Source organism: Ascaphus truei, chromosome 7 (assembly GCF_040206685.1).
Source record: "Ascaphus truei isolate aAscTru1 chromosome 7, aAscTru1.hap1, whole genome shotgun sequence".
Classification (NCBI taxonomy): Eukaryota; Metazoa; Chordata; class Amphibia; order Anura; family Ascaphidae; genus Ascaphus; species Ascaphus truei.
In genome coordinates this window covers 82,839,835-82,867,542 of record NC_134489.1, presented here as the reverse complement: position 1 = coordinate 82,867,542, position 27,708 = coordinate 82,839,835, and the positions used below count along the sequence as shown (strand labels likewise).

General features: G+C 41.8%; 1 protein-coding gene across 6 annotated transcripts in view; it reads left to right on the top strand.

Annotated features, from left to right (window-relative positions):
* The window catches only part of SLC4A10 (solute carrier family 4 member 10), a 241,770-nt gene that overhangs the window by 210,437 nt on the left and 3,625 nt on the right, over positions 1-27,708 (top strand). For 4 of the 6 annotated variants that reach the window (XM_075609247.1, XM_075609245.1, XM_075609246.1 and 1 more), the window contains 9 exons: positions 7,448-7,609; positions 8,408-8,521; positions 8,863-9,024; positions 9,433-9,684; positions 10,352-10,420; positions 10,870-11,043; positions 11,638-11,760; positions 12,353-12,420; positions 14,038-14,154. In XM_075609247.1, the coding sequence (XP_075465362.1) occupies positions 7,448-7,609; positions 8,408-8,521; positions 8,863-9,024; positions 9,433-9,684; positions 10,352-10,420; positions 10,870-11,043; positions 11,638-11,760; positions 12,353-12,420; positions 14,038-14,154 (1,241 nt within the window). Of the gene's footprint in view, positions 1-7,447; positions 7,610-8,407; positions 8,522-8,862; positions 9,025-9,432; positions 9,685-10,351; positions 10,421-10,869; positions 11,044-11,637; positions 11,761-12,352; positions 12,421-14,037; positions 14,155-17,697; positions 17,736-27,708 lie in introns of all 6 variants that reach the window. The other 2 variants (XM_075609248.1, XM_075609249.1) reach the window with 2 other exon arrangements.

Sequence of the window (27,708 nt, the reverse complement as noted above, 5' to 3'; positions counted from 1 at the left end):
GTATAGGGGTTTTTGGGGGCACAGGGGGGTATGTTGTTTATTGGGGGCAATTGTCCCCAATAAACATGTTATGATGCCTTAACCCCTTCATTGCCTTAGCGGCTATCCGCTTTGGTAATGAAGCAATTAATGTTTTTTCATAATACAGCTAAACCCGTTATAGCGCGGTCCTCGGGGGCCACCCGATCCAATCGCGCTAAAACCGGGGTCGCGCTAATTTTTTTTTAAAATGGGCGCCGCGCGCCTGATCGGGAGGCAGGGAGGGAGTGAGGAGGGAAGGAAGGAAGGAAGAGGTGGCCGGAAGACCTATATGTCCCCTAGCAACGGCGAGTCCAGCCGCAACCTGCTCCTTACCTCCCACCACCGGCATCCATTTCCTCCCCCCCCAGGCCCCCACACCTACCGGCCCTCCGCGGCATAGCCCACGCGGCCCTCCGAGACCCAGCCTGCTCCTCATTCACCCCCCCTCCTCCCGACACCCCCCCCTCCTCCTGACACCCCCCTCCTCCCGACACCCCCCCTCCTCCTGATGCCAGCTCCACTCCGATCTCAGCAGCCGACACCAAAGGTAGGGAGGGGGAGTGGGAGGTGCTGTGAGAATGTGCTGTGAGTGCTGTGTGCTGTGAGTGCTGTGTGCTGTGAGTGCTGTGTGCTGTGAGTGCTGTGTGAGTGTGCTGTGTGTGCTGTGTGTGCTGTGTGTGCTGTGTGTGCTGTGTGTGCTGTGTGTGCTGTGAGAGTGCTGTGAGTGCTGTGCGCTATGTGCTGTGAGAGCTGTGAGCTGTGAGTGCTGTGAGAGTGTGCTGTGAGCAGTGTGCAGTGAGCAGTGTGCAGTGAGAATGTGTGCTGGCAGTGTGTGCAGTGTGCTTTGAGCAGTGTGCAGTGAGAGTTTTTTTAAATAATTTTTTGTCATAAGAAATCTTTATTTTTTATGTGGCAAATAATTGAAATAAATGAATGCTTAGGTTGCAGTAATCAAGTGGTAGCAACCGCTTTCTGGCAGCATACGGAACATCGTAAGTGGTGGGAGAGAAGTCTATTTTTAGTATATTGTCACTGTAGCAAGAGGAACATCATGTGCTCGCATAGAACAGGACAAAAAGGAAAAGTCTGTCCCCAGAGCACAAACGTGATTACATTTTATTATGTTTTAAATGCTGCAATTACAATTCGCATTGGACAAGCCTGCTAGCAGCAAAACATTTTGTACATATATTCAAAGGACCTTGATATTGCAAATCATTTTCAACGAGAACATGTTAATTTGATCTATTTGCAGACAAACCAAACAGAAAATAGAATTGGCATGTTCAGTCCCTAAATCTGGGACTGCTTTAGCACAGACTTTAGATTGTAGTAACCAAAAATGTGTGTGCGCGCAGAGCACGTGCATTTTAAGTGAAACTTCTTTGTGTTTTGTCACAGAAATTGTATTTATGATGGTGAAGTTTTTAATTAAAAATCAAAACATAATTTCAGTGCCAAAACACAAAGAAATTTGACTTAGAACGTGTGTGCGCGGCACCCCCGCCCCTTGTTTTACCTATTTGCACTTCTATATGTATAGTAACTGTGAATTCCTCATGAGTGTGTGTCTGTGTGTCTGCGTCTGCTCGTGTGCTGTGTCGGTGTTCTGTCTGTGCATGCGCGCCGAGCGCGGTCGGCCTCAGCATGTGCACTGAGCTGCCAACACTGATGGCCTCTTCTGCCAGCAGTGATGTCACTTCCGTGGCTGCACTTCTGTCACCATGAAGGTGATTTACTCCAAGGGAAGTTTCCATTTGGTAGGTGCCAGCAAAAAAGTTTCACTTCAAAAAGTTAAACCTCAAGAGCTGGAAGGGCTTTTAATGCACAATATAAACTACCTTAATTTATACTTTTTCATCTTGGTCACTTACTTAATTGCGCAATTCTCCATTAGTTCTTTTCATTTGGAGACATGGTGATGCACAAGATTTTATTTCTTGATTTGAAAAATAAGGCACCCTCGTGAATGTGTAGGAACTACTTTATACTGTAATTTAGCTTTAATCACTGCAACATTCTTTCACTTGTTACATTAAAAAGTAAGTCACAAAATTGTAAACATATTATTGCTTGTTTAGTGGAACTGCACCGAAGGTGTGATTGGCTGAAAATTCCCATTTGGAGTTTGCTGCGATTGGCTGATTTGGGGTTTATAAGCCCCGTGGTGATCCAACAAATGAAATTCTGTCATGTGCTGCCATCTTGTGGCTTAGACAGGTTTTGTATTGTACTACAATATAGAGCAGTGGTTCCCAACCTTTTTTACACGGTGCATCCTCTGCTACAAAATCTTTGTACTGAGTACCCCTAATTTAAAATTCATATTGTCCAGTCATCAGACTATTGCTAACAAAACTATTTGACTGATCCCAGGCAGTATAGTCTCCTGAGCTTGTAGGGGGAATACACACTTAAGTCCCCAAACGGCACCTCAGTGAATGCAAATAACATAGAGTGGTGGTATTGCTGTCAATTACTGTGGAAGCTTATAAGGTGCAGTTTGGAGCCTTACTAAGTACTGCCTGGAACATGCCAGTAGATATTTATTTTGGGGAATCCCTTGGAGACACCTCCAGAACCACTTGGGAATCACAAATATAGAGTATAATGTAGATAGGGTAGACAAAGCTTTTTCTGCTGTACAGTATTTAATTCATTCATTTAGGATAACCTTTTAATGTTCAGTTTGCTTACTATTTCACATTTGAACAAACCTAATGCAGCTACTATTCAGTTTATGTTGAAAACAGAACGCGTGGGAACTTCCATTCATGATGGCAGTAAAAGTCATATCGTCACCAAAACCGATTGAGCACTAATGTTTGTCTGGGTCTGACTTTTTTCTAAGTTTTCCCAACCCTTTTTTACTATTGGTTTCTGGGAGGAAAGTTCCAGCTAATTCCAGACATTTTTGAGGAAGGATAGTTTAAAATATCGAAAGTGTTTTTAGGAACGGTCTTCTCAAAAAACAAATAGAAAAAGACTGACTGAAGGATTGCAATGTCTGATTTAATAAATTACATGGTGAGTAGCAATGTCACTTTGCCATACAGAAGAAAGCAAGGTCTTTGCCACTTTACCTTACATCTATTTTCCACTTTCTACTTAGTAACTAAATGCTATACATTGTAGAATCAGCTGTCTTTGTCTGTTCCACATGTTGGTTTGAAAGACACATAATTCACCCATAATCTAACAAACCTATCTCTGCTTTGTTATTGTAACTCCTTGCCTGACTCTAAAGGAGTTTTCACATCGAGTTTGATATTTACACGGCTGTGCTCAGTTTCTCATACCTTTTCAGGGTGCTGAGTCTGCGCTGGCTCGGCGTCAATATGCAGATAGAATAATAATGGGCGCCAGGAACTTTTATAGTACAAACAAGAGCTTTATTCACAGCCATTGATAATGCTCTGCATAGAAAACGTACTTCACTTCAGACATTAACTTATGGCAAATAATACGCTTACTCTGTGCTTCTTCCCCTGATAGCTTTCCCTTCTACACTAGGGAGGTAATTAGGCTTCTTTAGGCTTCATCCTCTTGGTAGCTCTCACTCATACGCTTGGCAGGTATTATATTTGTGTCCCTTACTATTGGTTAGATTGGCAATCTCCTGTATTGCATCAATAGTGTCCCATCTCACTGGAGGGGAAGTACACTCTAGTTCTAAGGGATCACTCTGTGTACTGCCCACCTCGTCCATGCATATTGGATCAGGAGTTTACTAAGGACATGCCGGTGGGGTCGATCCGATTATGCTCTGGAGCTACTACTCAGAGAATTCCTCCTAAGCACATCCTCACTCCTCTTCCCGAATGAGAACAATTTTGGCCAATTACTAGAGGCCCTAAATAAACGAGTCACGTTCCCTAACTGAACACAATAAAAGGAACAAAACACCCTTAGTACATATAGCTATACACTTACATATATTTATATGACTTACAGTGTGACCCTGTCCAACTGCCACTCCCGAGGAACCTGTCTTCTAGAACCTAGAACCTTCAGGGGCTATATATACACAGTAATGTGAAAAATAAAGTACACCCTCTTTGAATTCCATGGTTTTACATATATGGACATAACAATTATCTGTTCCTTAGCAGGTCTTAAAATCATGTAAATACAACCTCAGATGAACAACAACACATGACATATTACAATGTGTCATGATTTATTTAAGAAAAATAAAGCCAAAATGGAGAAGCCATGTGTGAAAAACTAAGTACACTTTATGATTCAATAGCTTGTAGAACCACCTTTAGCAGTAATAACTTGAAGTAATCGTTTTCTGTATGACTTTATCAGTCTCTCACATCGTTATGGAGGAATTTTGGCCCACTCTTCTTTCCAATGTTGCTTCAGTTCATTGAGGTTTGTGGGCATTTGTTTATGCACAGCTCTCTTAAGGTCCAGCCACAGCATTTCAATCGGATTGAGGTCTAGACTTTGACTGTGCCATTGCAACACATTGATTCTTTTCTTTTTCAGCCATTCTGTTGTAGATTTTCTGGTGTGCTTGGGATCATTGTCCTGTTGCATGACCCAATTTCAGCCAAGCTTTAGCTGTCGGACAGATGGCCTCACATATGACTATAGAATACTTTGGTATACAGAGGAGTTCATGGTTGACTCAATGACTACAATGTTCCCACGTCCTGTGGCTGCAAAAACAAGCCCAAATCATCACCCCTCCTCCACTGTGCTTGATAGTTGGTATGAGGTGTTTGTGCTGATATGCTGTGTTTGGTTTTCGCCAAACGTGGCGCTGTGCATTATTGCCAAACATCTTCACTTTGGTCTCATCTGTCCAAAGGACATTGTTCCAGAAGTCTTGTGCTTTGTTCAGATGCAACTTTGCAAACCTAAGCTTGCTGCCATGTTCTTTTTAGAGAGAAGAGGCTTTCTCCTGGCAACCTTTCCAAACAAACCATACTTGTTCAGTCTTTTTTTAATTGTACTGTCATGAACTTTACCATTTAACATGCTAACTGAGGCCTGTAGAGTCTGAGATGTAACTCTTGGGTATTTTGCAATTTCTCTGAGCATTGCACGGTCTGACCATGGGGTGAATTTGCTGGGATGTCCACTCCTGGGAAGATTGACAACAATCTTGAATGTTTTCCACTTTTTAATAATCTTTCTCACTGTAGAATGATGGACTTTAAATTGTTTGGAAATGGCCTTATAACCCTTTCCAGATTGATGGGCAGCAACAATTGCTTCTCTAAGATCATTGCTGATGTCTTTTCTCCTTGGCATTGTGTTAACACACACCTGAATGCTCCAGACCAGCAAACTGCTAAAACTTCGGCTTTTATAGAGGTGGTCACAAATTTGCTGATGATCAATTAATCAAGGGCATTTGATTAGCAGCACCTGTCTGCTACTTCGCATCTTAATTCCTATGGAAGCAGTAAGGGTGTACTAAGTTTTGCACACATAGCTTCTCCATTTTGGCTTTATATTTGTTAAATAAATCATGACACAGTGTTGTTGTTCATCTGAGGTTGTATTTACCTAATTTTTAGACCTGCTAAGGAACAGATGATTGTTATTATGTCCTGATATGTAAACCCATGGAATTCAAAGAGGGTGTACTTTCTTTTTCACTTGACTGTATACCAGACCCACTGAGGAGTGACTATCCTTTTCTGCACAGTCATCCTGTATCACAGGTTGAGGAGGGGAGTAACCTGAGTTACAGAATACAGTTAACCCATTAAGACACTAACTATTCGTCCACAGAGGGGGGCACATTGAGTAATTTTGGAAGCAATGTATCAAAAACGAAACATGTATTCTAATTTAAATTAGGGGCACACCTTTCTTTAATGCTGTGAGAGCCATACAGTATAACTCTGAGGGACATTATCCCTTTCTTACAAAAACGTGAATGTGCTACAATTATTTCACTTCTAAATATCTACAGCCCTAATAATGACGTGGTAACAATATATGCCAACACTTCTTCAGTAGTAATCAGAAGATTTGGACCACTCTTATTACATAATTTATTACGTCGACAGATTATCACAAACCTGGTCCCAACATGTCATTAGTCCTTTACCTCCATGGCCACTGTAGTGCCTCCCTGGAGTCTCCTCCTGAGTACTGCATGATGGGCTAACCTGTTGTTTGGAGATCAATTAGACATGCTTGGCAGAAGCCTCAGAGTGGAGTATGGAGAGGGAGACTCAGGGGAGTGAGGGGGATGAGTGAGACTGACCCTGGTGCCTCACTCCTAAATAGGAAGTGTGGACATGTATAGGAAGTAGAAGTCCTCTGGTGCTGAAAATAATTTGTAGCTCTGGGTTCTCAATATAGACCCTGGTGAAGTGACCGGTACTGGAGCACCTCCAGGGGACACAAAATGGCATCACACGGGCCAATAGGAAGCTGCATACTGAAATTAATGCAGTTCAGCTCCTTAGTACTCACAGGATCCCATCTTGTAAAATAAGAGTGGGGGTGATTGCTGTTTTAATGGAGAGATTTTTTATTTATTTTTTTAAACCAATGCTAAAACTAGAGATGGGCGAATTCTACGTAATCCGTTTCCCGGATTTTTGTTGATGTTACCCCCAGAATCTGTTTTGTGGTGTGAAATCCGCAAACGGATTTGGGTGGTTTCAATCCGTGCGGATTCAGCAAAATCCGCCATTGGATACCACCTGTGGACAGATTCTTTTAATCCAATCCGCGGATTTAGCAATCCGTTGGAAAAATTCACTCATATCTAGCGAAAACTCAATTTTTCCGGTCGCGATGCCCTCGCGAGTCAGTTGCGAGCGGCTGATAAAACATCGGGAGAGCAGACATACTCCGCAAGACCCCGCCGAAAGGAAATGACACTACATCTGTATTTCTGATTTTTCATTGTTTGTGAAGTTTTGTACAAACATTTAGCCCAACAGTTGTTATTGTCGCTGTTTAAATAGATGAGCAACTAATCTAACTAAGTTTCTTTGAGAATGATCAGAGTTTATGCAGAATAGGTTAAGGATTCATTTCTGACCTGGAGCTGGCTAAGAACAGGCAAGTTTGTGAGTCCAAGGCAGACTGAGAAGTAATTGTCAATAAAGAGCATTAATAGTGTCCTTGATTTTGAAATAATTGTATATAGTTTGGTAGCATTAACATTGTTGTACCATTCTTAACGCTACCTATCTAATCTTAACTTTACATTTTCTTTAACATACAGTGCAGTATTTATTTGTTTAATGCATTGTGGTGCCTGACCAGGGCTCAATGAATAATTAAATAAGATAACAGAATATAGCATGTTTTGCTCTGGTATAGAACAGTAGAATTCAGGACTGAGCTAAGCTCATACAGTAGCTCAAATCCTTTTTTTGACTGCTACAATCAGAGATATACAGAATGTATTGAAAGCTAACAGTATTTTTGTTTCCATCAGGATTGCATGGAATTTCGTGGAGATTATATCGGAACAGCATGTGGACACCATGGTCCTTATGTTCCTGATGTTCTTTTCTGGTCAGCCATCTTATTCTTTTTAACTGTCATACTGTCATCAACACTGAAGCAATTCAAAACAAGCCGATATTTCCCAACAAAGGTACCACATTTTATACTACTAACTTAAAAGTCACATATCTAAGTGATGATGAATTGTGGAAGAACAGTTAATTTTAAGATGCAAAATAATTAATCAAGCGTTTTAAACCATGTTTCTATTAACTGTCTGGAAATGCCAAAACCTGAATTAAATTGTTACTTTTGGAAGGCAAACTCTTTATAGGAGACCCTGCTTCCAGAGATACTTCCCTCCGAAGGGGGTGCCAGTATCTCCTGCTGTTTAAAGCCCCCGGTCACATGGGCCAATTGGAAGCTCCACAACATGACGTCACGGCTTCCTATTGGCCCGCGGGGTCCGGGAGCTTTGAAAAGCAGCCATATAGGGAACCATCTAGTGGCTACCAGCACCCACTACAGAGGTAAGTGCCTCAAGAAGCAGGGGGTCTCCGGAGCTGAAATGAATGGGGTTCAGGTCAGAGACAACCTGCTTCAATCTTGTATTAAAAAAAAGAGAGAAAAGAAAACAGCTTGGATTGCCTCTTTAAATTAAGGAAAAGGTTGTAGTATACCATACAACTCAGTTTCTTCCAGTAACAAAATGTATGCTCACCCAATCAAAACTATCAAGCTTTATGTGTTGATGTCCTAATTACAAAACCAAACAGCCATATGTGTTTACTGTATCATTGCAAAATAACAATGTAGATGGTACATTGATGAGTAAGTCTACGGTTTGTCCTAAGCACTATCAAAGGTCATCTTAGGTAATTTTCAGTTATTTCACTTTGAGGTGTATGTATTAATTTACAATAAGTGCCCTTCTATTTCATATTTGTAGGTACGTTCCATTGTCAGTGACTTTGCCGTTTTTCTTACAATCATGTCTATGGTTCTAATTGATTATGGGATTGGAATTCCATCTCCGAAGCTTCAGGTTCCAAATGCTTTTAAGGTAAAGGCCCTTGTTTTATCACATTATTTTAACATAGTAACAGTCATAACTAATTTTTCAATCATTTCATTAAAAGCGGCCCACAATCAAACTAGACGAATAAAAGATAACTTGGAAACATAGAAATTGCAAAGCAATGCAGATTTTAAATGACAAATTGAGCATTGAATTTCTACTGCATTTGGCTTCTTATAAGTTTCATGTTTATCATCCATGGTCCCAACCTTCCATTCTCTACTTTTTTAAGATCATAATCATCTTAATATGATAATTTAACATTAAGTAACTCAACATGTTCACCTGCCCCAGATTAAATAAATGATGTGGGGGTTTTTTTCTAGCCCACCAGAGATGATCGTGGCTGGATTGTCAATCCCTTGGGACCAAACCCTTGGTGGACAGTAATAGCAGCTGTCATTCCATCTTTGCTTTGTACAATTCTGATCTTCATGGACCAACAAATTACAGCTGTAATTATCAACAGAAAAGAACACAAATTAAAGGTATTTGTTTAAACAAAAATATTATTGTATAATTCTCTCCCTTCTACAATAATTATTTATATATCATACCTACTGATAATTATGTTAAGTGTTCTAATTGTTAAATATTTACTACATTTTTACTAATTACATGAACAAAGTGTCATATGGACAGTTATTTAGAAAATGCTGTTTTACTGGGACAGTTACAATATTTAGAAAAGGTAACACTAACCACTATCATTTGATGTATTACCAGTAGAATTATGAAGGTCCAATATGATCACCAGATGACTGCCACAGATTTGAATTGCAATATTCGCACAATGATGGTGCGATCGCCCATATAGTAGTTTCATGAACTCACAGTACCACTTACAGCCATGTGGAATATCATTTAATATGTAATTGTGTTCCTTTTTGTTACAGAAAGGCTGTGGATACCATCTCGATTTGCTAATGGTTGGAGTCATGCTTGGTGTATGTTCTGTCATGGGATTGCCCTGGTTTGTTGCTGCCACTGTCCTCTCCATAACTCATGTGAACAGTCTAAAATTGGAATCTGAGTGCTCCGCTCCAGGAGAACAGCCAAAATTTTTGGGAATCCGTGAACAAAGAGTCACTGGGCTCATGATTTTTGTTCTCATGGGTTCCTCTGTCTTTATGACGAGGGTTCTTCAGGTAATAATTTAAATATTTTGTCCGGGATTCAGTAAGCAGAGTGAATGCCAATTAACACTGTATCGTTGTGTGATACCCCACATTGCATCTTAGTTAATCCCGGCTTTAGTGTACTAGGAAAGGCAGTATACCTACAGTAGCTTTTTAAAATGTGCTGTTTTTAACCACTACTGTATATGATGTTAACAGGGCATTTGAAACCAGTGGGGATATTCAGAGTAGAAGATTATCTTTATGCCTCTTGGTTCTAGACCATTGGTGCTCAACTCTAATCCTCAAGACCTCCAACTGGTCAGGTTTTAATGATATCCCAGCTTCATTACAGGTGGCTTAATCAGTGGCTCAGTCACCTGTGCTGAAGCTGGGATATCCTTAAAACCTGATCTGTTGGGGGGTCTTTAGGACTGAAGTTGAGCACCCCTGTTCTAGACTCATGAATTGTAAATCAGAATAATGAAGGGATTGGTAATTTAATATTTTGTTTTTTTTCTTTTCTTGGGAGACCATACTTTTTGAACTACACAATTAGAAGGCATGTACACTAAAAATAATTTATATTAAAATTCTTATTAAATGTTAGCATTTTGAGACTGCAAATCATTTTGTTTTTCATTACATTAAAGTAATTTGCCTTAAATATTTCTTCTTGTTTCCAAATAATGATCAGTTTATTCCTATGCCAGTACTTTACGGAGTCTTTCTCTACATGGGAGCTTCATCACTAAAGGGAATTCAGGTACTGTGTTATTAATGAACGGATAAAAAAAAATGAGTTGGGTTAGCGTGAATGTTCTTATATGTTAAATTCTAGATATAATTATAGTTAAAAATATTAAAATGAGAGATGCAGGGCCACTTAACTTTCCAAATAATTTGGATTTTTTTGCATTGTGTTTAAATACCAATCTTGATATCATATTAATTACACTTCATATTATTTGTAAAACAAAAATTGTACCAGGAAATAATACTTGAAAACGAGAGGTAACTCTCAATGTATGTCCTGAGCACAGAGTTATGAAGACAATACATGGCTACAATAAGAAAGTTAAAAACGAAAAAATATATATATTGCCTTTAATTGTTTGGCAGTTGTTTGCAACATAGGCCAGGATCGCAGTTTTTTTTATAATTATGTCAGCTGCAGGAATTTAAAAAGGAAATGCAATCATGTTTCCCGCACAGTTCTTTGATCGCATCAGGCTTTACTGGATGCCGGCGAAGCATCAGCCAGACTTCATCTATCTGCGGCACGTGCCTCTCCGCAAAGTTCACCTCTTCACTATTATTCAGCTGACCTGCCTCGTGCTGCTGTGGGTGATCAAAGCTTCGCGTGCTGCCATTGTATTTCCTATGATGGTAAGAGAATGATGTGTTATATTCTTTTTAACAGAAAAAACATACGGATTGGAGTATGTATGTATGTATGTATATATATATATATATATATATATATATATATATATATATATATATATATACATATATATATATATATATATATATATATATATAAAATTATTATTATTATTATTTTAAGTTCGGCAGGTTTGCTGGTTCAAAATACGAACTTTGTTTGGAGTTAAACTCCGGGCCGAGTTTTCAAATCCATGGTTTATTATTTTTAACTTGTCGAACTTTTGGGTTTATTGTAGAGAAACGGCAGAAACGGCAACAGCGTTTCAGGTTATACAGTACTGTAGGTGGACCTCTCTTCAGAAAGAAAGGTCCATGAAGAACCTGTAATACGTTTGGGTTGCTGGTTACACAGACGGCTTGGTCCCTTATTTTTCCATTCCCCATTATTCTCTTGAACTGTTGCTGCGGTTAGAAAGGTTCTAGTTAAAATTGGGGTTGACGACTATATAATGCTTTGCTTAACTTTTATATCAGGTTATAATGTTTAATTTGGTTTAAACAAAATAATTTCCACCGTTTTCATTTTGTGCCTAGGTTTTAGCATTGGTGTTTGTGAGGAAACTCATGGACTTTTTTTTTACCAAACGAGAACTGAGCTGGTTAGATGATTTAATGCCTGAGAGTAAGAAAAAGAAACTGGAGGATGCTGAGAAAGAGGTAATGCAAATATCTGCATACAGTAACCATATGGACACACACACACACACACACACACACACACACACACACACACACACACACACACACACACACACACACACACACACACACACACACACACACACAATATTTAATTTGAACCTGAGTCAATGTAAATTCACAAGTACATCGTTTGCACTGTGTTCGGCTTTCATTGGTTAAATCGAAAGCTAGTTAGTTGTAGAGTTTAAGAATATATGTTTAAATCCCATAACAAACCAGGCTTTAGTTTTTGCTCATGCGTTGCATATCAAGGCTCCTTTAAAATATGCCTCCATCTTCTTATCAAGATTTTAGCTCTGTTCAGATGAAGGAAGCTGAAATCTTCCTAAGCAAAGGGAAAGCGGCTCTAAAGCATATTAAATGGGGTCCTCAGCTCCACGATGTTATGTACTGTATAGCTTGTGCTAACTTTACATATGTCATGTTAAATAGTGGTCTATGTATATCCAGTTCCTGGAAAAAAAACTTCTAGATCTGTTCATATATTCATTGGTATTTGTAACTTAAAACTTATTGTACATATCACTTCTGAATTGTGTCTTTCTAGGAGGAACAGAGCATGCTAGTGTTGGAAGAAGAGGCACCAGTTCAGTTACCAATGGAAGAGAATTGCAGGTAGTGTACAAAACACATCTAATCAATATGGAATTATGTTTGGGTTAGATGTTGTAGACATCACCTGGTTGTCCTAATTATATAGTCTGCAACCTAACACGTGTTTAATATCTTTCAAAAATTAAAATAAGATGCACTTGTAGACAAGTCATTTCTTTGTATTCTCATCCTACCTGTTTACATCTAAAGGTTTACTGATTTATCAAGACTGGGACCTTATCATAATTATATTAATTTAATATACATGCAACAATTGTTAACATGAGTGGTACCTTTGTCTTAACACACCTAAGTGTATAATGTATATACAGTATGTGCAAATGGAGTGCTAAGCAGCAGTTCTGGGGCAGTTTTCTATAGTTTTCATTCATTTTGTATTAACCTTGCTCCGTACTTTCTTTTTAGCCTAGTTTTAATTTGGGGAGAAAGCTATAGCTTGAGTTATCATACTGTATGTAGACACTCATCCCACTTGGCAATATTCTGCAATAGATTATGTACATCTAGATAAAGGGTAGCCAACTGCAGTCCTCAAGAGCCACTAACAGGTCAGGTTTTCAGGATATTCCTGATTTAGCAAAGGTGGCTCAATCGGGCCACCTGTGCTGAAGCAGGGATATCCTGAAAACCTGACCTGTTGGGAGCTCTTGAGAACTGGAGTTTGCTACCCCTGGTCTAGGGAGTACAAGTAGAATTGATTTTCCAATAATTTAGAGGGGTGTATCAACCCACATTCTACTAATTTAAAAGCCTTTGTTTATTTTTAAGCAACTTTACAAAACCGCACATTTTTAACAGAACATTTGCTGTGTTTTTCCCAGGAAGTCATGCAACCATGTGATTTTAACATCTTAACAGTTTAGGGTTCTGCGTATAATGGGAAAAGTGTTGCAAATCTGGGGCAAAACTGCTTCACATGTGTCGGAGCAAAACATCCTATAGAAATCAATAGGATTTTTCTTTGTTACATTGTTGCAATTGTCTTGCCCCACAATTGTAGCATGGCACATTTAAACTGCACTACACATTTTACACTGCAGGTTCATTTTGGAGCCAACATTAATCATGATATGCATTGGAACTTGGCCAAACATACTACTTTTTGGCACTTATGCAATATTAATGGAAATAAAAGTGCATGTCTGCATTACGGCACGTTAGGTTATACAGTACTTTGATAGTTTGTGTAAAGCACAAGGGAGAAACACAGACCGGAGGCAAACTGCACCTATTATTGACTGCAATTGCCAATTAAACATATTTTCCTCCTAGATAGGAGAATTACCAGAGGGATGGATACAACTATTAAAATCAAGAAAGACTTAAATAGATGGCAGATTAGCCAAATAAATAAAAGTAATTCAAACTTGACTGCAATGTGGCCCTCCTCGGCCCTTGGTAAATGGCAAACGATACTCCCTGAGCACTCAGGTCACTGCAGTATTGTATTATCTTCTTCCAAATAGAATTGAAAAGGAGAATGTGTCAGAATTGTTTTGCATTGTGCGTATGCATTTCTGAACCGCTTAGCCACTAAGGTCAATTGGTAGCTTCTGACATGTATAATAGAACAGAATCATTATTCATTGTCTGCATTATTGTGTTAATTCTACCTAGAGAGGATCCATCTGTAATAAACATTTCAGATGAAATGGCAAAAACCTCAGTGTGGAAGACTCTGCTAATAACATCAGAGAATTCAAAGAATAAGGAATCAAGCTTTTCTTCTAAAAGGTTTTAATTTTTCATTAGTAATATATCTGTATCTTGTATAATATTGCTAATTTAAAGCTGCGTTTTTTGTGTTAGTCTTAAACAAATGCTATTTTTTCCCAGTTCTGTTATATTTTTACGTCTGTTAACACTTGTAAAGAACACAAACTTAAATACATAGATAAACTATTGACAATGCAACTGATCTGTATGTAGACTTGTTACAATGGGCTGACATCTGACTGCCACAATTGTAATGTGACTTGGTTTGAATTACGTACATTTGTAATACTTAGTACTGATTTTATATATACACACACTACAATACATAGAGCTACAGTATGTAGAGGAAATTAAATTTGATTGGTTTTGGCTTACTGTAAATCTTTAAAATTCCAAATATTATTTTATTTAGTTTGATAGAAGATGGTAAAAAGGCAAACTGTATAACAGTGACAGTCCTTTATTTGTGCTTCAATTTGTTTGCCAGGAAACCACTCTGGGCTGCTCCTTGCCTTCTTTGTAGTTTGTCTGTTTTCATGCCATTTAAGTTATCACTTTTTATTTCACTGCATCCAAAGAATATTGTTGTTGTTATTATTATTATTATTATTATTATTATTATTATTATTATGGAAGTTAAGTTGGTGATTGTTGTAAAATACAAACAATACAGTAGCTCAGTCTTAGATTATTTAAATTGCAATCTACATATATGTAAATCAAGCACCACAATAAAGCAAACAACTATTTTTATGAAACCTTTTGTTGATGTTTAAATGACAATTATCCTAGTGTTGTTAGGAAGTTAGAACAATAAAATGTTGTTAAAAGTAGGACATGTGTTGTTGATATGTTAGATTTATTTAGTTGGCACCTGTTTGTGTCCTCTCAATAAGGAAAACAACATTACCTTATAACTGCAGATAAGCGACATGTTCACCCCACAGCGGGATTCTGTTACCAAGATCCATACAGTGCATACATTAAAAGCACAACTCTCTAATCATTCAAGCTTTGTTAATATGTGTACAATTACTTAGTGTATCCATGTATGTCTCTCTTTACACAGACACACAGACAGACAGACACAAACAGAGATATTGGTACATACAGTAGAGAGATGTGTGTGTATATGTATGTGTGTGTATATATATATATATATATATATATATATATATATATATATATATATATATATATATATATATATATATATATATATATATATATTAGATTATATACATTATAAAAACATGAACAGATGAACCAGCACAAGTTTAATTCATGTTTTACTTGAAGTGTGCTGGTTCATCTGTCCATGTAACTACTTTATTGCTCCTCATTTCAACTATGGTTAAGGTGTGCAATGCCCTGAAGATAGTCTATATATAAAAACATATATAACATATCACAATTAGATTATATATGCTATTTATTTAATATATAACATTATAATGGTATAGGATAATATTTAGTATATAATGATTTTAAATATATAATACAATGCATACTGTCAGAGTTCTCTAAATGTTAAAACAGCACATATTTGTCCCAGAAAATTCCACTGAAAGATTTTCCTTAATCTTTGCTTTGATAAATCTGGTTGATTATTTTTTGGTACAGTAGCAGTACCACCTGCAGTTTCCTGTCAAGAGACTTTGATAAGTAACTCCCCATTTGAAATGTTGTTCTTGTAAAAGCTTTAGAACGATTATTTATGTACAGGAAAAGTGAATGTTTAAATGCCCCACCCCTACAAATGAAAGATGACATTTATATATTAAAGCTCACCCTTATAAAGTTACTGTAGCACTTCAATTTAGAAGGTATGCTCGATCTGGCCATGTCCAACAGAAAATTATATCATTTAATTATGATTTTAATCAAATATAATAACTTGTTTACAGCTTAAAAATGGATTTCAGAAAAAGAAATGCAAGGTCCAGTATTATTTATACTGTAAGATTACAGATCAATTTCAGACTGCTACTTTAAATTGTCATTTATTGCATAATAATCTCATAACCGATATGCAAGAATAGAGTTGTCTGTGTGCCATATTCATTTGTTCAACCCCATTGCTGTTGGAGAAATGAACTTCGTATTACAAGCAACTCCTGCAGAAAAAAGGGGGCTGAATTGCATTGCTGTCCCATACGGTAAGGGTGCTCAACTCCAGTCCTCAGGACCCCCAATAGGTCTGTTTAAGGATATCCCAGTTTCAGCCACAGGTGGCTCAGTCTTGGACTGAGCCTCTGATTGGGCCACCTGTGCTGAAGCTGGGATATCCTTAAAACCGGACCTGTTGGGGTGTCTTGCGGACTGGATTTTAGCGCCCCTGTCATAAATGATGAAACCTGGAGTCCAGTGTGCAGAAAGCAGAGCAATGATATTATTATTATTGTAGCTAGGGAGCTACAGCTCCTGCTAAAAACATTTTAATCATGATGTTTATCCTTTTTATTTGTTTTAATTAAACCTCCATATGAAGTTCATGGCCTTTCTAAAGCAGATCACAGTAAGGAGCAGCACGCCACAAAATTAGTATTAAAGTAACAACATTTAATGGCTCAGTGAGTAGCACAAGAGTGTAACCTCCGTCAGGGACACTTAAAAAAAATGATGGTCATGTTATGTGATATTGAAACATGAATTAGTCATTTTAGTATTGGTGATAGTTCAAATGTTAAAGCTCACATGTCATATACAGTATAGTGCTTGTGTGAATGTCATGTTATTCAGGAATAGGTCAAAAGACCCACTGCTTGCTTTATACAGTACTGGGTAAAATGTCTGCATTTAATGTAAATTGAAGTGCAGTAGCTGTTCACTCTATGATGCTCAGGTTTGATATAGATATATAATGATATATATTTTTTCTTTTCCTGGATCGATGCAGAGGTCCACCGGATTTCCCATCCTGCAATGCTCCCAGCTCTGGGACTCGCTGGTTGCTGGGCAACGACCATTTTATTCTCCCCAGATTAGGATTTAAATCTGTCCGGGAGAATAATATGGCTGCCGGGGCCTGCCCTGGTCCAGCAGCCAAGAGAGAACTTTTTGAAAAAATCGACAACATTTTTTAAATCGGATTGCTCAGCAACTGGAGTTGCCTGGAGGTGGGAGTATTGCAGCTGATCTCTGTGGGATCCATTACATCTTTGCAGGTTAAAAAAATAAATTCCTATTTGTGGGTGGGGGGTTAATGTTGACAGAAATGCGTACAGACATAACTAATCAATTAATATTTGAGCAACAGTTCCACCTACTTAACAACTTTTAGAAGTAATGGCGCCTACTGTCAATGCAAATCAGCTCTGTAATACTTTGAAAATCACATTGTTATTGAAGGGCTGAAGATACAGCCACTGCAAACATTTACTGCAGCTATTTTGCACAGAATGAGGCAAGACAAATGTATTTGCTAGTTAGCTGAATACATAGAAAAATGAAACACCCTCATTTGTACTGTATGTGATCTTTAATGAAATATTCATTTATCATTCCTGTGAAATTTACACTACTGTACTTAATTGTTTCATATTACATTTCTATCATAAGCTCCCCTTCCTAATCACTGTAGAAGCTGATCCCTAAAGGTAAGATCCTCGTCCTGCAAGTTATCCTTGATTGCATTTTGTATGTAATATCTCCTTGGTTAACTGAAGGGTCTGAAATGCACAGCTGGGCTATGAGTTGCAGACAAATCGGTGATCAATGGGGCTAAACTAACCATCTTTCTTTCATTTTGGGAAAACAAAAAGAAAAGAACCGTACATTAGAAGCAAAATGTTAATTACAAATGATATTGCTGTATTTATATATTTGCCATTTTTATATAGCACCACTAGTTCATAATTGAGCTTGACTTAGAAGACAAGGTGCTGAGCTTGGAGATATATACTGGACTAGGCTAAGGGTTCAACACCCACTTCAGTCACCAACAACAACGTTTTTAGAAAATCCTTTTCCTTCATACACTTCAAATGCCGAACTATACCTGGGCCTTAAGAATAAGATTCCCTGCCATATTTTTTATACACAGTCTTGTAGCCGGACGTACTGCTTAGATTTCATTCCAGCAGTGGTAACACAAATTACTAAGAAATAAAATTGTAGGTCACTTTGCAATTGAGTGGTGCTCTATAAAATATATTTATTGTGTGGTGCACATTACAGCCAAATTTGTATATAAGTTTATAAAATGCACAAAATAATATGCTTTCTCAATTTGTTATCCCAAAAATGGCATGCAGCTATTTTAGCTTTGTATCTTTCTGACATGAGGAGTACAAATAATTGGAACAAGACTGCCTGTTGGTAATCTGAGTGTGTTCTAGAAATTATTCCGCTATTAAACGTCTTCTTGATACAAATGTTCAGTGGTTGATGGGGCATTGAATTTATTACTAAGTATCAGAGGTCACTTCAGTACAGAGTTGGTTATTTTTTTGAGTTGTGTCTACTTTGTTGCACCTAAAAATCTGTGTGTAGTGTTCAAGACGATGAGCAAATTTGCTTAGCTGAAAGAATGTTTCTCACTTAGGAAAATAGGACAGGGTGGTACTTCTGCATCTTATATATACGGTACAAAATATTAGAGATACAGTATGCATCTCATTCTTATCCATAAACCTTACCCTCCTATAGTGTTTATCATGAAATCACAGAGAGGCTTTGCTACATATGAACATGGAACATGTATGCAAAGTGTGACCCAGAAAAGTGGTAACCTTGGCAAAACAACTGATATACTGTATATAAAAATGTCGTTTTTCTTGGTAACACTTGTGGGGTCCCATAGGAAAAAATGGACCCCTCGCCGCTGCTCACAGCGTTCATCTTCCCTGGAGTCCCGGCAAAATGCCTGGCTACATATGTAAACACAAAAAAGTTATGTCAAAATAACCATAAGCAAATTTTCACTTAACTTTGCGAATCAGTTTGAAGCTTTGCAAACAAAATCGCTATGGGTCACATAACTAATGGGCAAGGTCACACAACCCTTTTTATACTGCTGTTTACTCTACATTCTTGCAAAACATTGTAACATTTCACTTACTGTACTGTATGTTCAAGCAATGTGAACAAGTTGCAAAAGTCACGAAACATGTGATATTAAAGCATTATTTTCTGAATCAACTTTGAAGACGTTCACAAGTCTCTACATACAGTACTACCTACCTTTTTTATTTGATGGATTTTCCTTATTCAAAACATTTTACAGCTCTGTAAATGAAAAGTGTTAATCTATCCAATATGTTTTTTTATACTAGTATGTGCCACATACAGCACCAGTTTAGTTTCACTAAAAATATACATGCTGTAGTAAACAACAATGATATATATCCTTATACAATTCTAACTATCCATAGCTTCTAATACTTTGATAACCAAGCTAGAAGTCACATTATTACGCTTATTGTCCCTTATGTACTCCAATACCAATGGAGAAACACAATGTTGGGAAGGACTACACAATTGGTTGTTGTAGGTTAGAGAGAAACATGGCTAGCATCACACAACTCACTATGGTAGAACTGGCAAAGGTATTTATATTGGTGCTACTTTAAAGCAGTAAAACTTGAAAAATCCTATATGTTTTTTTTTTTTTTTAATAAATCAGTTCTGTAGTATTAGATAATACTGTCTGCACTTTTTTTTAAAACTGCTAATGCCATTTGAATGATTTTTTTCAATGTACTCATCATCCTTTGTTTGCTACAGCAACCAATTATAAAGTCATATCCACTTCCTCTTTTGAAACAGGCTATCACCCACACCTTTTTTGAGTTCTGTAATTTAGCAACAAAGTATCACAAATAGATCTGTTGCTGTGATCCAAGGAGTAGACTGTCTATTACTCTGAAAGCTTTAACAATAATGTGTTACACTTCGTAATATACGGTTACTGTACATATCAGCTGCAGCATTTCCCAGACTGAAGCACAAAGTCTAGGAAAGATTGTCAGCTTAGGTAAGAATGTAGAAATATACATTGTCACATGCTTTACATGTAAAAATAAGAAAAAAAAGAAAAAACAGTCAGAATGTAGTGTTGCTGCTTTAAAGGAGCTTTGCTTTAAAAACCAACAACAATTATTTCCCCCTTGGTGGATAGCAGTGGTTCTCCTGAGCTGAACTGCAGTAATTTCAGCTCTGGGAACCCCCTGCTCCCTGAGGTATTTACATCTGAAGGTGATACCGGTATCTCACTGTTAAAAGGTCCCATGACACGTGGGCCAATAGAAAGCTGCATGGGATGAGTTTGTGGTTCCAATTGGGCCGCGAGACCATCAAACATACATTTTCTGTGCCCAGCCAGAGCTGCTACCGGCAGCCCTTTCATATGTAATTATCTTGGGAAGAAGATGGTCCCCAGAGCTGAAATCAATGTGGTTCAGCTCCGGAGACCCCCTGCTTCAAATCTAGAAACTGCAAGAGGTAAAGTCACTTAAATTTGTATAGTTAAAATCTGTATAAAATAACATGCAAGTACAAGGAAGCTCTTACCCATGTTTTTCCAAACCATGGCAATGTAGACAGTGTCCAAATCCTGGAATAGGTGGAGTGAAAACAGTCTTTATAATAAACACATGTTTCAAACAATAGGACATTGGATAAATGCCCTATATTTTACATAGGGTAAAATTCCAGCAAATATAATGGGAAATGAGCCTGGGAAATGAATTCTCATAGGATGTGATACAGTATCTTCCAATGGACCAACCAAACAGTTCTTTATACTGTATATGTAATAAAAATAGTACACATGAATAAGGCTGCGCTTATAGTGCCATCGCCGGTGACAGCGAGGCGATGGTGACGTCACGCTGCGGTCGCTGGAAAAAATCAAATAGACTTGACTTCCAGCGATCAAGACCACGCCGTCACTCCATTGCACGGTCGCGTCGCTTCTACTATAAGCGCACGCGACGTCGGCAATACATTTGTTTTGCCGTGACATCACTGTCGCTGGCACTATAAGTGCAGCCTAAAAGACCTGTAAGTAGGGATGTACTTAAGTGAACTTTGTGAATACCATGAAAAAGTCAGCAAATGTTTGCATACTACTAAAAATCAATAGGCATTGCATTTTTGATAAATTTTCATTAAAATCCGTTTGGAAATGCGCTTATTTTGCTAAATTAGGTTAAGAAAGAGACCATAAATAGGGCCCAGCCACCATTTACTTGTGTATTTGGGAGGGAGTGTGTACAGACACAGATGTGTTTGTTCACTTGGGGAGGGAGTGTGTACAGACACAGATGTATTTGTTCACTTGGGGAGGGAGTGTGGACAGACACAGATGTGTTTGTTCACTTGGGGAGGGAGTGTGTACAGACACAGATGTTTGTTCACTTGGGGAGGGAGTGTGGACAGACACAGGTGTGTTTGTTCACTTGGGGAGGGAGTGTGTACAGACACAGATGTGTTTGTTCACTTGGGGAGGGAGTGTGGACAGACACAGATGTGCTTGTTCACTTGGGGAGAGTGTGGACAGACACAGATGTGCTTGTTCACTTGGGGAGGGAGTGTGGACAGACACAGATGTGCTTGTTCACTTGGGGAGGGCGTGTGGACAGACACAGATGTGCTTGTTCATTTGGAGGGAGTGTGGACAGACACAGAGGTGCTTGTTCACATGTGGAGGGAGTGTGGACAGACACAGATGTGCTTGTTCACTTGGGGAGGGAGTGTGGACAGACACAGATGTGCTTGTTCATTTGGGGAGGGAGTGTGTACAGACACAGATGTGCTTGTTCACTTGGGGAGAGAGTGTGGACAGACACAGATGTGCTTGTTCACTTGGGGAGGGAGTGTGGACAGACACAGATGTGCTTGTTCACTTGGGGAGGGCGTGTGGACAGACACAGATGTGCTTGTTCACTTGGGGAGGGCGTGTGGACAGACACAGATGTGCTTGTTCACTTGGAGGGAGTGTGGACAGACACAGATGTGCTTGTTCACATGTGGAGGGAGTGTGGACAGACACAGATGTGCTTGTTCACTTGGGGAGGGAGTGTGGACAGACACAGATGTGCTTGTTCATTTGGGGAGGGAGTGTGGACAGACACAGATGTGCTTGTGCATTGGAGAGTGTTTTTATTCAGGACCACAAATCACAAGATATTCTTTTTAAAATTACAGGGAGTCATTGAGCATTGTTTTTCTCCGAGGGGCCTTTAGTTTGGGATAGGGGCAGGAGATAATGGAAGCAACCTGGTGACAGCATTACATCAGGCAACCTGATTCACAGTCCCTGCTTTGTTCATATACTCTAACCTGATAGTAAACAATTTCTTAGAGCATTGTAAGGAAATTAAGGAAATATTATTAGCGTTTAGACAAATCTGTGCCCACTTTAGTCTTTTCTACACAACTCATAATTGCCCTTCACCGCTTGCAGTAGTGTAGCAACCGTCAACGCCACAAGATTAAAACAGAGGCACCCACTCAGTGGAACTCTACCATGTACATGCTGGAGCAGCTCTATGAGCAGCAGAAAGCAGTGAATGACTGGAGAACTCTGGGTTCATTGAGGGAGTATACTTGTTGCAAAGCCAGTGGCATTTAATAAGGGAATGTGTGGGCTACTGAGGCTGTACGAGGAGGCTAACATTCTGGTCAGCAATGACAAGTCATGCTACTTATATTCCTGCAGAAAATAGTACGTACAGTACATTAAGTGTTGTCACCCTAAAGCGGACTTTATACACAATCTTTGGAAATGCCCTATAATAGTAGTCATATATAAAATGTGTAACTTAGATTTCTCTTTAAACCCAGCTGCAACTCTACTAGGCTTTTATGATAACTTCCTTCTGGATGTGTCCTGTGCGTGGCAGTTGCTCGCCCGCGCGGGGGGATGGTGAAGTCGGGGCAGAAAGGCTGGCACAAGCTTTCCATATGGGGGAGCGGGGTCTGGCAGGCGGGGGAGCCTGTCCCCTCGACACGTCCCCCCCCTTATGGTCTCATACTGTGCAGAATATGCTGTAGTGGGAATTATATGATGTCAATAGAGCTCTTTATCGTGTGACATTATAAGCTATATAAATATACTGTAGTAAATTTTAGATGATAATTACTTGTTAATGGGAATCACAATGTTTAGGATTTATGCTTGGTTACTTTCATCTGAATTCCCCAATTAATTCATGTGGATGGTGCATGTGGATGCGTGCGTGCGGATGCGCAAGTGTGGGTGGATAGGTGTATGGGCACATGTAGTTGGATATATGTGAAGGCACATGGGGATGTATGTAGGCACTTGTGGATGTATATGTGTGTGTATGGGCACCCTTAGATGTGTACGTGTGTGTAGGGGCACACTTGGAGGCGCGTGTGTGTAGGGGCACACTTGGAGGCGCGCGTGTGTATGGGCACACCTAGAGGCGCGCGTGTGTATGGGCACACATAGAGGCGCGCATGTGTAGGGGCACACTTGGAGGCACGCGTGTGTAGGGGCACACTTGGAGGCGCGCGTGTGTAGGGGCACACTTGGAGGCGCGCGTGTGTAGGGGCACACTTGGAGGCACGCGTGTGTAGGGGCACACTTGGAGGCGCGCGTGTGTATGGGCACACTTGGAGGCGGGCGTGTGTAGGGGCACACTTGGAGGCGCACGTGTGTAGGGGCACACTTGGAGGCGCGCGTGTGTAGGGACACACTTGGAGGCGCGCGTGTGTAGGGGCACACTTGGAGGCGCGCATGTGTAGGGGCACACTTGGAGGCGCGCGTGTGTATGGGCACACTTGGAGGCGCGCGTGTGTATTGGCACACGTAGAGGCGCGTGTGTATGGGCACACTTAGAGGTGCGCGTGTGTAAGGGCACACTTAGATTCGCGCGTGTGTAGGGGCACACTTGGAGGCGCGCGTGTGTAGGGGCACACTTGGAGGCGCGCGCGTGTATATGGGCACACTTGGAGGCGTGTGTGTGTATGGGCACACGTAGAGGCGCGCGTGTGTATGGGCACACGTAGATGCATGGCACACGCAGAGGCGCGCATGTGTATGGGCACACGTAGAGGCGCGTGTATGGGCACACGTAGATGTGTGTATGGGCACACGTAGAGGCGTAGGGGCAGGCGCATGTATATATGGGCACGTGGGGATGTAGACATGTGCTTGGGCACATAGATATGTGCATGGGCACGTGGGTTGTATTCAGGTGTGTAGGCGTATACATGGGTATTGGCACATGTGGGCGTATACATGGGTATGGGCACATGTGGGCGTATACATGTGAAGGAGCACATGTGGGCATATACATGTGAAGGGGCACATGTGGGCATATACATGTGAAGGGGCACATGTGGGCGTATACATGTGAATGGGCACGTGTGGGCGTATACATGTGAATGGGCACATGTAGGCGAATACATGTGTATGGGCACGGGTACTGCTGCGGCACAGTTTATTCGAGCATTTGCCCGTTCTGTGCCGCAGCAGTAGCCTGGCGCGCGCCCGAGTGTGACGGGCGCGCGCCGAAGCAGCGGAAGAGCGCCCTCCGATCGGGGCGCTCTCCCTACCGCTGCCGGGTCCGCCGGGTCCCCCGGAACCCCCTGCCGCTGTCCCGCGATCGCGGGACACCAGGGCTCCCTCGGGGAGCCCTTGGACACGCGTGCAGGGGGCGCAGGCTCCCGATGACGCGTGACCGCGCGTCTATGACGCGCGGCACGCCGAGGGGCGGCCACTAGCAAGCCGGGAAATCTCCCGGCTTGCGGATCTGGCCGCACTGCGATAAAGTGTGTCGCCAGTGTAGATGTATATAGGGTATGTTGAACCATGCATGGGTAGATGTATATAGGGTATGTTGAAACGTGCGTAATATTGATCAGTGTTAATAGGTACAGTGGCGACACATCTTAATCTAACATTTCCCGCACGGCAGGATGCGTGCGGGCCGCGTGGTGACGTGGCATGTCCGCGCGTCACTGTGACGTCACTGCCACGTGGCGCGCCCGGCTTCCCCGGCTTCCCCGACATCCCCAAAAGGTAAGCTGGGGTACAGGGAAGCAGAAGGGGTGCAGCAGGAGCTGCCAGGGGGTCGGGAAGGGGCACAAAAATGCGCGCAAGTGGAGGGGGTGCACGGAGGAGATGCGGCTGGCGCCCAGTCTAGTTCCAGCGCCAGCCGGAGTAAATCCCCGGTCAATCGGCTGCAAATGTAAGAATAAGATGTGTCGCAGCAGTAAGCTGTTTTAATAGTTAGGCCGTTTATAGTAGTTTGGGTTTTTGTATGATCTGGTTAAGCGGATGTTGTGTTGCTGTGAGCAATGTTACACAGCACAGGAGCATGATGACCGCTGGGAGTGTTGCTATGAGGACGCGCACCCCGGCACTTTGCGGGGGCCGCTGCCATTTGGGGCTTCCACTTGGTGGTCTTAGCGTTTCCTCTCTGTCTCACGTTTTATGTGCCTGCACGGGCCGGGGGGATGGGAACGGGCAAAGTCCAGTGGTACGCGGCTCCGCTGTGGCGGATTTGTGGCTCTTCTCCCCCCCCTCCCCCCGTCGAGCGAAAAGGGGAGGCCCACAGCAGCTGCCTCTTCCCGAAGCCTGTAGGGGCTGGCGAGCATGGGCGGGGAAAGAGGGCGAGGGGCTCAGTGTGCCCAATGTGGGGGTCACGGTGTGCCCGCTAATGGCCGGCAGCTTCCCTTCACCATTGTTATGAGCCAAGCTGCTGTTCTGGGTTTAATAAACTCTTAAAGCCTGTCGGGTTCTAGATATGTAAATGTTATAATGAATAAGGGAATTGCATAGCGCTGTAGGGGCAATGGGGACAGAGGTACGATTATAGTTGTGCCACATGCTGGTGGTGAATTGGTTGAACGCAGGGTAGAGGAAGGTTATTGATTTGAGCTGATCTTGTCTACCTCTGTTCAGCCGGGTGACGTGCTCTTTAAAATGTGTTTGGCAGCGATTTGCACTGCAGTTCCTTTGAATAGTTCTTTAGGAGTTCTGTTAATGTGACAATTTTGATATTTGAGCTGTCTAATAGTGGATGCGGTTTTGATAGTAGATTATGTTGTGTTAATGTTCTGGTTAAGCGGTTTTCAATTGACCGATGTGTGATGCTGCCTTGAGAGCAAGGTTAAACAGCACAGATGGTGTGAGGTGCTGGTGGCTCACAGGACTGGGTACACACCTCAAGACACTTTGAATCAATCAAAGGCACTACCTCATCACATGATATGGTGAGAGGTGACCCCCCACCCCCTTTCGGTGGCGAATTGGTGGAAGCAGTACCGATGAGGACTGGCAAACCTACCTTATTCGCCTGGTCAGGCAATTGTGTCCCTAATGGGGAACTGGGCATCCTGCGTTGGTGCACCTACGTAATGGTCCCTTGGCCAGGTATGGTGGCGGGGGAGGCCGGTTTATGGGTGCACTTGAATGTTCTTGTTAGCGAAGGCCCGAGCAGAACCGCAAAGGTGTGATCTTCAAGCAAGGAACAGGACAGCGCTCCGATGATGGTTGCATGGCTTATTTCAGCGGTGATTATTGTTTTCCCCTCTTGGATTTATGGCGGCTCTAGTGGTCAGCATAGTTGCCCTAGCTTAGCGCGCCATTTAGACCAGTCTCGGCAAGCACACATCACAGCGTAGTTGGATAGTTGAGGGCCTAGGCACCCGCAGTTCAGTGGGTATCTTCCGCGGCAGCAGGGCATCGATAGCCGAGCAGTTTAGCCTTCTTCAAGCCGAGGCGAAAAACATAACGAGGCGTGGTTGGACCGGTGGCTGCGTGCATTGTTTCAAGCAGGCCAGCGCATGGTGGCAGGCAAGGCCGTGGTGGCTTCCCCACAGGTTACGCATTAGGCGCCGGGGTTTCTCCCCGTGGGAAGGGGGCATCGCAGCGTAGGGTGCGTGAGGCGGGAGCTAGGAGCTGCATGCAGGGTGGCAGCCTTAGTCCACAGGCCACAAGGCAGGGCGTCACGGTGGGTAGGTCGGGCCCTAGTTGTAAAGGGGAGGCCTACGGCCACTGGGACGCAGGGCGGCAGCCTTCAGCCACGGGCCGCTAGGCAGGGCGTCACTGGGGGTAGGTCGGGCCCTAGCAGTGAATACGGCCACTGGGATGCAGGTTAAGGACCAGGCAGGAGTCAGGAGCCGCGCGCAGGATGGCAGCCTTTGGCCATGAGCTGCAAGGCAGGGCGTCACGGTGGGTATGTTGGCCCCAGCTGCGATGGTGAGGCCTATGGCCACTGTGATGCAGGACAAGGCGGTTCAGCGCTGAGGTCGGGCCCCAGTGGCGAGGGGGAGGCCTCTGGCCACTGTGACGCGGGACAGGGTATCACGGCACGCCAACGGCCGCCCGCTGCCGACGCGAGCGGTGTCGCTGTAAGGAGATTGCCTGCAGAATCGGCAGGGTTGAGACGACCAGGACGGCCACCCGCAACCGTGGGCGGCGCCAATGCTTTAATCTATGGACGTAGCAGCCGCGGAAAGCGGGTGCATTCCAGATGGCGGGCAAGGAACCCGGCGTGGTGCGACTATGTGGCTGCCCCGGGACACCAAGGACTGGTAAGGAACCTGCGGCGGTAAAGAGGGGGCGGTTGCACATCGGGGTAAGCGCGTTTA